General features: G+C 42.0%; 1 protein-coding gene across 1 annotated transcript; it reads left to right on the plus strand.

The window, feature by feature from the left end:
* The first annotated feature begins 2144 nt into the window (after positions 1-2144).
* Positions 2145-9639, plus strand: ogna (osteoglycin, paralog a). Its single transcript, XM_014015309.1, has 6 exons — positions 2145-2514; positions 5633-5690; positions 5894-6052; positions 6179-6381; positions 6457-6549; positions 8513-9639. Exons 1-6 carry the CDS (start codon positions 2362-2364, stop codon positions 8681-8683), a joined length of 837 nt encoding a protein of 278 aa, XP_013870763.1. The 5' UTR covers positions 2145-2361; the 3' UTR covers positions 8684-9639.
* Positions 9640-10998: the final 1359 nt, after the last annotated feature.

Below are 10998 nucleotides of genomic sequence, written 5' to 3' on the forward strand. Positions count from 1 at the left end.
TTGTTCCAGAGTATAACAATGTGAAGAAAAAAGAGTTGAAATGTGCTTTAATGTTTTTTCTTAGTACTATTATTAGTCATGGTTTATCATTTCCTTAATTGGTTTAATGATTAATATTGTGTGCTATTCATTTCATTATTAATCCATTTGTGCAGTGGTGTGATTTTTAAGACAGAAGGAAAGCTGCCTTTGCAGCTTCAAGGTTTTCTGCTGATAACAACACCAGCTGGCCGAACCAAGTGTGAGAAGTCAGGTTGTTTTTCTTTCTCACTCTCTTGTTTTTCCCTCTCAAGATCTAACTTTCTGTTCTCACCAGCTAACAACTAGTTGTTCGTTGTCTGTTCGGCTGGGCGGATGGTTCTGTCTTTCTCTGAGGAGTGAAGTCCATCTTTGGACACCTGCGTGGATGGGACTAACATGCCACCGAGTAGCACCTGACTAAGACCGAGCCTAGAGCCTGGAGGCTCGCTGGGGTGAGACGAGGCGTCTTCTCAAACCCCCTGCTGTCAATGACGGACACTATCCACCTGTGCGGACTGTATACCGACTCTCTCTCGAAACCGTCCACCTGCCTGTGGTCTTCATCAAGCCATCAAAAGGTAGACAAAGAGTTTTAATGAGATAAACGTCGGAGCTGAAGTCTAGCCCTCGGAGGTGTCGCAGTCTGACAGTTGGTGCTGGTCAGGTCTGATTTAAAGAACAGTGCCAAATTTACTAATTCTCTTTTCCTCCTATTTCTTAAAGCTAAACCTTTACCTTTTTCTCTCTTATTTACTTAAAAACTTAGTAAGCTGTGTGCCAGTGAATTATTACACCTGAAATTTACTGTTTTTGTCAACTCTGAGTGGAATTTTTTATAAAAATTATAACTTGTGTCATTTATCCATATAATAATTTTAGCAAATATTTGTATGTTTATTCTGTTCATGTGTCTAAAATAAATTACTTTATTTTGAGAAACCTGACCAGGTCACAAGTTCTTTTCTCATTCATGATCAGGGGGGTATTTCATTAAAGTCTGATTTCATTTTTGCAAGGTCTTGCTGGATTATCTTTATGAAGATTAGGCTGGTCCTAATTTCATGGAGTAATTCCTACATAGAAAATACTGGTAAATGAATGAAAGTCAATGCAAAGTCTCTCTCTCTCCCCGCAGCGAATTTCAGGCTCTGCAATTGCTGCACTGCAGCAGCCGCGTTCTGCTTTGAAACGTTTCTTTAGTTTGTTATTGCTACGAACTCTCATGCTAAAGTGAGAGTTCACTCCTCCCGACACTAAGAAAACAGGAGGGGAGGAGTCAGCTGAGCTCCTGTGRAGCGGAGCACAGAGAGGGAGAGAGACGAAGTAAACAAACAAGCAGGAAAATGAAACTTATCGTCCTCATCTTTTTTACCGACCTCAAAATAACTTATCATGCAATTAATTGATTTATTGACTATCGCGACAGGCCTTTTCAGAGGTACAGTAAAAGAAAAAAGTCAATAATCAAAGTTTGTACATTTTATTATCAGCTGTACTGTGAGGAAAAAAATACCGTCAAATACCTTGAAACCGGTGTAATTGTTGAAAATACCGTGATATAAAATTTGGGTCATATCGCCCAGCTCTACTTTGAAGCTCTCGCGGGCCACAGAAAATGTCATGGTGGGCCACATTTGGCCCTCAGGCCTATAGTTTGACAAGTGGTTTAAAACATCACTTTAAAACAAATGAGGATAGAAAAATAGATATTGATATTATTGCTACAAAAAGGCAGGTAATCATCTAATTATATTTATTTTTCTGTCTATTAGAAAAATGGATTCATTTTATTTAAATTTTCAGAAATGAATCATAAAAACTGGCTTTGGTCACAATAAGAACTACCAGTCCTGATACCAGTAATAATCTGAAAAAGGCTCCAGACCAGGTAACCTGTAAGGTTCTGGACGGGGGAGGAAACTGGAGCACCGTGAGAAAATCCATCGTGGTTTCAAACCCACAACCTGAGCCTGAAGCTGCAGGAGCAAAACAAGCAGATCCTAATGAGAGCAGCTCTGATTATTAGTCATTACAGAGCGGTTCTGCAGACATTCCTCCAGACAAAACAGCTGTCAGGGTTCAGCTTTCCCTGCTGCACACGTTCTTAAAGACGTTCTCCTCTGCAGCCGGGGGTCCTCGGCATGTTTGTGTGTCTAGCTCTGCTCCTCGGCGGCTTTGGATGGAGGCTGGTGTGGAAAGGGTTAAAGTGCTGCGCTCTATAAACTCAGCTTTAAGAGTCGGCTGGAAGCTCGCAGTTCAGCCCTTAAACACAGACATTTGACTCATCCAGACGGGAGGACGAGCTGCTGACCCAAGCTCAGGCTTTACGTTCTGCACAGCATGAAGGAGCTCCTGTTCACCTGCGCGCTGGTCCTGTGGCTGGCAGCAGCTTCAGCCCGCAGGTTCGAGCACAACGCACGGCTCGCACGAGGAGCTCTACCTGAGCGGCAGCTGAATGCAGGATACCTCAGTGGCTTCTGGAGGAGACCGAAGGTGAGAACTAACCTGTTCCTATAACACCTCTCTGCTTTAATAATCTCTCTTTAAACAACTTTAATAATCCAGGTTTCATCACTTTTTCTGCTCCGAGTCCCAGTTTAGTTTTTTAGCAAATGAGTTGTTTTCTTGTTAATTTTTAACTTTAAAATTGATGTTTTCATGGTTGTAAATAAACTAACTTCTAGGGGTGCAACAACACAGGTACCCGTATCGAACAGTGCTTTAGGTTCAACACACACTTTGTATGGAACAATACAGATTTTTTAAATTGACTTTATCAACTTGTCTTCTGAAGATGCTCTGTGTTGAAGGATCAGTGGATCTGTGTTCGACTACTCCACCTAGGCTGCGTTTTTGAGAGCAGATCCACCGAGAAACTTGTTTCTGCAACATTTAATTTAAAAACTGTACTTTTGAGGTTAAACAAATGTTCAGAAATAATTTAAATAAATTACAAGTTTAAAAGGACACGGAAATTTCTCTTTTTTGTATCGAAACAAATATCGAACCGTGAGACTAAAGTATCGAACCGAATCGAGAATTTTCTGTATCGTTGCACCCCTACTAACTGCCTATAAAATTAAATCAAAACTACACTCATTTCATTTGGGTTTAAAAAAATTTAAAATGAGAATAAAGTCTGAAATAAGTTTAGCTTTAAAAGAATATTTCATCCAGATTTAAAAATCAAAATGTTTGAAAAATCTTCTCCAGAAAATCAGGTATAAATCACAAGCAGCTGTTAACAGGTACCTGTTTGCGAGTTATAAACTCAAAAATATGTTGTGATTTGAAGAATTTAACTGCTCAAAGCACAACCACAAACCCCAAGACGGACAGAGACACTGACAGAAGACACAAAGAGCTGATTTTTAATATAAAAAGTGTAAAAGAAGATTCCTGACTGAGCCACGCTTGTGATAAATGGTGATAAATGTGCCTGAATTAAAGAGCATCTCCACTGTTTGTCCAGTTAATCAGATTTGTTTCTTCTTGTATAACGACCACATGTGCCCCCCCTCCAGCACATAAATCCTCCTTGTCTCAGTCCGTCACGTTCTGATTCCTGTCACAACAAACAAACCAAACCCTAAATCAGCTCCCACCAACACTTATCGGACCGCAGAACCCTTGAGCTCCGGATGGATTCAAACCAACATCTGGTCTAATTTGTCTGGCTTACAGGAAAAGGAGAAAATAAAAACACAAAAACAATCCGCAGAAGAAAGAAATGTGAGAGACAACAAAACTATAAAACATAAGTTCAGTTTTAACGAGCTTCATATGGAACCAGAGAGTCCAAAACCTCCTCAGAGAGTCCAGCTGAACCACTTCAGAGGTAATCTGTGTCCCCGGCTCCTGATTGGTCTGTTGACTTGTCACCAGCAGTGTGACTTATTTCACGTTTTAATACATGAAGGCAGTTTTAAACCATTGACAGGATCAGTGGTGTTTCAGACCGTTTACGTTCTGGTTCCTTCGTTCTCCACATTCAAAGATGGTTTTCAGAAGAAAACCTGCAGATCAAGACCTCAACTTTAGGGCTAAAGGTTTAAATAACCATCGTTAGGTGAGGAATCACTTCCTCCTGAATGTTTTTAGGTCAGGGGCTAAAGGTCAACTTATGGTTTCCATGTTTGAACACAGGACATCTGACAAGATGAAGCTTTGTGCTTTCCTCACACTCAAACCAACGACTATAACCCACAAAAGAAAGAAACATGGATTCTTGTTTAATAATTTATCTTTGGTGTTTTTCATAGATTCAATAAAAGAAATGGAAACAAACTGTAACAGTCTGCTGGGAACAAAGATAAACATTAAAAAAGTTCTGTTTTGTGAGAGGAACAGGAACAGAAAATTACATTAGAGCTGCACAATATATCACAAATATCGTTATCGCAATATCAGTGTCCGCAATATTTATATCACAGAGAATTGCTTGGAGTGCAATAACTATTGACTATTGCACTGAAGAGTTTTAAAGTTATATTTTTCATGTTAATGCAATATTTAGTCAGCAGGACAGAGTCTGATGATAGCAAAAGTTCACACCAGACACAACATTGCCAAAATGCTAAAGGTCATATAAAGTAGGAAATACAGATTAGAAAGGAAGGAAAGATTAAAAAAAAGACATATCGCACCTGATATCACCATCACAAGACTTTCTAATATCATGCAGCCCTAGTTGCAACATACTTCTTTCAATTTACTCTACAGAACCAGTCAGGTTCAGTCTTTAATCCAAGTTCTAAACATCCCGGACGAGCCCCCAATTCAGGCATTTATCTAGAAGGGCGTCGTAACCATGCCCCGTTTGATTTTCCTTCTTTCAGCTGGCGACGCCTCAGGACGCTATGCCAGTCTGTAATCAATGAGTGTTACAACCTAGATGAGAGTTTTTTATTATTAAAAACAGCCAACTAAAAGCCTTTAACATATCATCCCAGCAGCCACAGCCATGATCCGACTCAAGCCTCGACGGGCTTCATTCCAGGTGGAACAGGTGCAGCCACTTAGGACAAAACCTGATGCAGTACCACTGCTGGAACAGTGAGGGAGCAGAGGGGCAGCACCTTTTATTTAACATTACAAGGGTTTAGTGTGATTAAATGAAGTTTTCTCTGATATCCACAGAAAACTGAAGATTGCTCACAAAAGCCAACAGAAACAGTCAAACCCAAACCAAAGCTTTAACGGTGACATGGAAACTTTAAAAACAAACAAAAATGAGAGAAAGCAATAATGTGGATTACAAACTTATCTGTTGAACGACAGAGCATGGGAGAAACATTCAGTTTTAATATTAATGTTTGTTAACATTGAACAGAATATTATTCATCCTGTGCTTCCCTCTCTGAGGCTGCAGACTGATCACTGCAACACACGATCAGAAGCTGCACAACATCCGAAACTCTGAAATCTGAAACAACTTCTTATCCCCAAAACCCTGAACCACATCCCCTCCACCCAACACAATCCTCTGTCCTTGTTTCTTTTTAAAAGCATTTTTATGCAGCAGATTCACTAACAACAGTTGAATTTGTTCTAAATGTCTTGTGTTATTATTATTGTCTGGTAAATGAACACAGCCTGCTTCCTCCTGCAGAGGGCACTGATTCCTGCTGATGAGCCTGACAACACCCCTGCACCGGGAGAAGGCACCGGTAAGAACATCCGAAACACCCGCACCCAGCTCCAAACAGGAACTGGATCAGCTGAGACCTCAGCGAGGTGATCCGAGTCCATCTGTAAGGGTTCTGAGAGAGCGAGAGGCACTCCAGGTCATGCTGGGTTTGGACAGGATTGTTATCGGAACCACAACAGAAACCTTTTCCTTCTAACTGACTCTGTTCTTTTTGTGTGGTAGAACTTCCCACCTGCCTGCTGTGTGTCTGCCTGTCTAAGTCTGTGTACTGTGAGGAGGTCAACATGGTCACGGTCCCCCCTCTGCCCAAAGAAACTGCATACCTGTACGCCCGCTTCAACATGATCAAGAAGATCAAGAAAAATGACTTTGGTGACACCGGTGCGTCTGAAATACCCCTCAGTTTAAACTGCCTGTGATAATGCTGAGTCATCATTTATCAGACGACATGTTTTTGAATAGATAAATGTAAAACTCTGTATTAAACTGATCCTGATGGGTCCACAGCGACTCTGAAGAGGATCGACCTGACGGGGAACCTGATCTCAGACATCGATGACGGAGCCTTCTCTAAGCTCACCCTACTGGAGGAGCTGACTCTGGCCGAGAACAGACTCGTCAAGCTTCCAACACTGCCAACCAAGCTCACCGCCTTCAACGCAAACAACAACTTCCTGAAAACCAAAGGTGTCAAAGCCAACGCCTTCAAGGTACGGCCTCGTTGTTTGGGGCGACTGCTACATCTGCTACATCTTTGTGATTTTATTTTTCCTTCTCCTTGGCAGAAACTGTCTAAGTTGGCCACCCTGTACCTGGCTAACAACCAACTGGAAGCTGTTCCTTACATCCCAGAGACGGTCCGGATCTTACATTTACAGGTTTGAATGTTGTAACTCTTTATTTTTCATATAAACAATGGGAAAATATAAATTTATCAGGTTCCAAAATGTTTCAGATCCAATCTGAAGTGTAGAAAAACAGATTCCATCAAGTCATTATTTATAAAACAGAAACATAAAGGTCCTCAGGACCTCATTGGTCCACTCAGTGACTGCAAGGAGTCCAAACCATCAGCCCTCCACCACCATGCTGACGGCTGAGCTCTTTGTTGCAGTGCATTCTGGGTAAACGTGTGTCTTTAGGCTTGGTTTTTTTTTTCAGAAGTATTGTGGTTCATTCAGATGAAACTAAATTGTGCCACCATGTTGTTTTTAGAGAGGCCGTGACCTTTGACCTTCAGAGTAGAGCCTGTAGAGTCTGAGATTATTGTATGGTCTGCCCTTCAGGGTGAAGGTCGGTGGCTTGTGAATACTCTTTGTCTGTAGAATGGCCTTAAATGCCCTTTGACCCTTCAAAGATAGAAGAGCAGTAAATTTATTCTTCTTCCTGGAAAGGTCTATTCAGGAGTCCTGGAGAGGAGGGTCCGTCAGATAATTGAATCTCGGATTCAGGAAGAGCAGTGTGGTTTTGGTCCTGGTTGTGGAACAGTGGACCAGCTCTACACCCTCAGCAGGGTCCTGGAGGGATCATGGGAGTTCAACCAGTCTACATGTGTTTTGTGGACATGGAGAAGGTGTTCGACCGTGTCCCTCTGGGACTCCTGTGCGGGGTACTCTGGGAGTTTGGGATACCAGGCCCATTGATACGGGCTGTTAGGTCCCTGTAGGACCGATGTCAGAGCTTGGTCCACAATGCTGGTAGTAAGTCAAACTCGTTTCAGGTGAGAGTTGGACTCCACCAAGGTTGTGCTTTGTCACCGATTCTGTTCATAACTTTAATGGACAGAATTTCTAGGAACAGCCAAGGTGTTGAGGGGATCCTTTTTGGTGACCTTAGGATCACATCTCTGCTTTTTGTGGATGATGTGGTCCTATTGGCTTCATCAGATCCTGATCTCCAGCTCTCACTGGAGCCATTCACAGATGGGATGAAGATCAGTGCCTCCAAATCCCAGACCATGGTCTTGAGCCAGAAACCGGTAGGGTGCCTCCTCCGGGTCAGGGAGGAGGTCCTGCCCCAAGTGGAGGAGTTTAAGTATCTCAGGGTCTTGTTCATGAATGAGGGAAGAATGGAGCGTGAGATCGACATGTGGATTGGTGCTGCGTCTGCAGTGATGCGGGTGTTGTACCGGTCTGTCGTGGTGAAGAGAGAGCTGAGCCAGAAGGTGAAGCTCTCAGTTTACCAGTCGGTCTACGTTCCTACCCTCATCTATGGTCAGGAGCTTTGGGTAGTGACTGAAAGAAGGAGATCACAGATCCAAGCAGCTGAAATGAGTTTCCTCTGCAGGGTGGCTGGGCTCTCCCTTAGAGATAGGCTGAGAAGCTCAGTCATCCAGGAGGGACTCTGCTGCTCCTCCACATCCAGAGGAGCCAGTTGAGGTGGTTCATCTGGTTAGGATGCCTCCTGGACTCCTCCCTGGTGAGGTGTTCTGGACATGTCCCACTGGGAGGAGACCCAGAGGAAGATCCAGGACACGCTGGAGGGACTATGTTTCTCAGCTGGTCTGGGAACACCTTGGGATTCCCCCAGAGGAGCTGGTCCAAGAGTCTGGAGAGAGGGAAGTCTGGGTCTCTCTGCTTAGACTGCTGCCCCTGCGACCTGACCCCAGATAAGAGGACCATGGTAAGACAAACCTGTAGCTGCAGGTGAAGGTGGTCCCACTGCAGATCCTGAACTACTGAATAAATCATCTTTAACTTTTAGTTTCTGTCACGGCAGAATCTGTTGGGTGTTTTTGTTTATTTAAAGTCAGATTTCTTGGCACTTTATTCCAACTTCAATTTTTAATTTTATTTTAGATAATGTTTAAACTAATTTTTATCTTTCTATCTTTTTTTCCAGAACAACAACATCACTGACGTGAACAAGGACACCTTCTGCAGGTCCAACGACACCTACTACCTAAGACCGAGTCTCTCCGAGGTCCGTATGGACGGAAACCCGGTGGTTCTGTCCAAGAACCCCGACAGCTTCACCTGTATGAAAGTTCTTCCTGTGGGTCAGTACCGCTGAAGAGACACTGACTGTACTGTAGCCCCTTTGTTGCTGACGGAGCAGTGACCCTGCAACAAAGCACTGAGGGGTACTGAGACCTTCTGGACTTTGGAGAGCTGGGCCCACAGCGGGAATAAAGATTATTAAACAGTTTGTTTTCAGTGTCGGGTCCAAACGAAACGGTTCACTGAGGCTTCAGAGGCAGATCAATTAATTCACCACACCCTGGTGTCCTGGAATGATCTGACCGTATACATCCACAGCTGGATTTCTGATAGAAATTATGTTTTTGTTGTAATGTTCTTTATTTAAAAAGAGAAAACTGCAGCAAACATTACGATTTATTCTGTTACAACTTAAACAAATAAAAAACACCCAAGAAGGACCCTAACTTTATAGAAGTTTGAGTAAATATTCCTTATTTCAGTTTTGATTTTTGCCTTCAAACAAACGTTTTGGCTTCATTTCTTAAAGACAATCTCTGAAGCATGCTGGGGTTTAGGAGTCAAAAAGGACTTTTCTACAAGTTTAATAAAGAAAGTTTCAGCTCCGGGTTTAAGTGATGTAAGTCTTGCAGAAGGAAAACTTGATATATGCATGTTGATCTGTAGTCTTCTTTTCTTCAGCTAAATGTTGTGAAGCGTAAACGGTTTAAATGTTTCCTGTGTGTCAGAGACGTCTCAGTGTTTAAATGAGCTTTAATTATAAAATATAAATGTTGGACAAGTCTGTATGGACATGCAGACAACGGTCATATAGGGATTTGTTTTTTTAATTTATAGACTCCAGTAAAGTTGGACTGGATGCATTTATGATCTTCAGTAATGTGAAAGTTACTCTTTGTTAAATGTTTGCCTCCTTTGTAATTCAGTAAAATCACTTCAGAGGTTTTATTTGATGTGAATAAGCAGCAATGTGCAGAAAGGTGTAACATTATAATTAAGGATATTTTAATAAACTGTTTTTAATTAAAATGTATTTGTGTGTTTTATGTGGAGGACTAAACTGACATAATTAAAAATAAAAGCAGAAATACTGTATATAAATGGACCAATAATTATATAAATACACTTAAAATGCATCAATTAAATTAAAAAGGAGAACTTTATTTATCATTGTTTTTATATTTATTTTTCCAGCTTAGTTCCAATAAATTATATATTTTGGAAGATAATTTAAATTTTACTGTTTTAAAAATATATTTTWGTTTTTCCTTTTACTTGTACGTGTGTTTGTGTCTCCTAAATGATTATATTTAATTATTTCTTCTAATATTCCCACAAGTCTTTATTTCCATGAGTTGCTTTTATCCATGCCTAATAAGGTAGGTGAGTAGCCTAGGCATGCTAGTCGCTAGCCTCTCCAATGCTAACGCCAGTTTATCCATGCTAGTTACTAGCCTCTCTGATGCTAATGCCAGTTTATCCATGCTAGTCACAAAACATTCTGATGCTAACACCAGCTTATCCATGCTAGTTGCTAGCCTCTCCGATGCTAACGCCAGCTTATCCATGCTAGTTGCTAGCCTCTCTGATGTTAATGCCAGCTTATCCATGCTAGTCACTAGCATTTCTGATGCTAATGCCAACATATCCATGCTAGTCACTAGCCTTTCTGATGCTAATGTCAGCTTATCCATGCTGGTCGCTAGCCTTTCTGATGCTAATGCCAGCTTATCCATGCTAGTCACTAGTCTCCGATGTTAATGCCAGCTTATCCATGCTAGTCACTAGCCTTTCGGATGCTAACACCAGCTTGTCCAAGTTGGTCGCTGGCGTGTCCATGCTAGTTGCCAACCTCTCTGATGCCAATGCCAGCTTATCCATGCTAGTTGCTAGCCTCTCCGACGCCAACTTCAGCTTCTCCATGCAAGTCACTAGCCTCTCCAATGCTAATGCCAGCTTATCCATGCTAGTCACTAGCCTCTCCAATGCTAATGCCAGCTTATCCATGCTAGTTACGAGCCTCTCCGATGCTAACACCAGCTTTACCATGCTAATTGGTAGCCTTTCAAATGCTAATGCCAGTTTCTCCATGCTAGTCGCTTACCTTTCCAATGCTAATGCCAACTTATCCAAGCTAGTCGCTAGCCTCTCCACTGCTAATGCAAACTTATTCATGCTATTCATTAGCCTCTCCAACGCTAACGCCAGCTTATCCATGCTAGTTGCTAGCCTCTCTGATGCTAAATCCAGCTTATCCATGCTAGTTGCTAGCCTCTCTGATGCTAACACAAGATTATCTATGCTAGTCGCTTGCCTCTGATGCTAACACAAATGAAAAGTCTCCTTCTCATTTGCCAGCTCCAGCCTCTCAGTTAGCAGTGCCGGCCT

This window comes from Austrofundulus limnaeus, unplaced genomic scaffold, assembly GCF_001266775.1.
Source record: "Austrofundulus limnaeus strain Quisiro unplaced genomic scaffold, Austrofundulus_limnaeus-1.0 Scaffold127, whole genome shotgun sequence".
In the NCBI taxonomy this organism is placed as follows: Eukaryota; Metazoa; Chordata; class Actinopteri; order Cyprinodontiformes; family Rivulidae; genus Austrofundulus; species Austrofundulus limnaeus.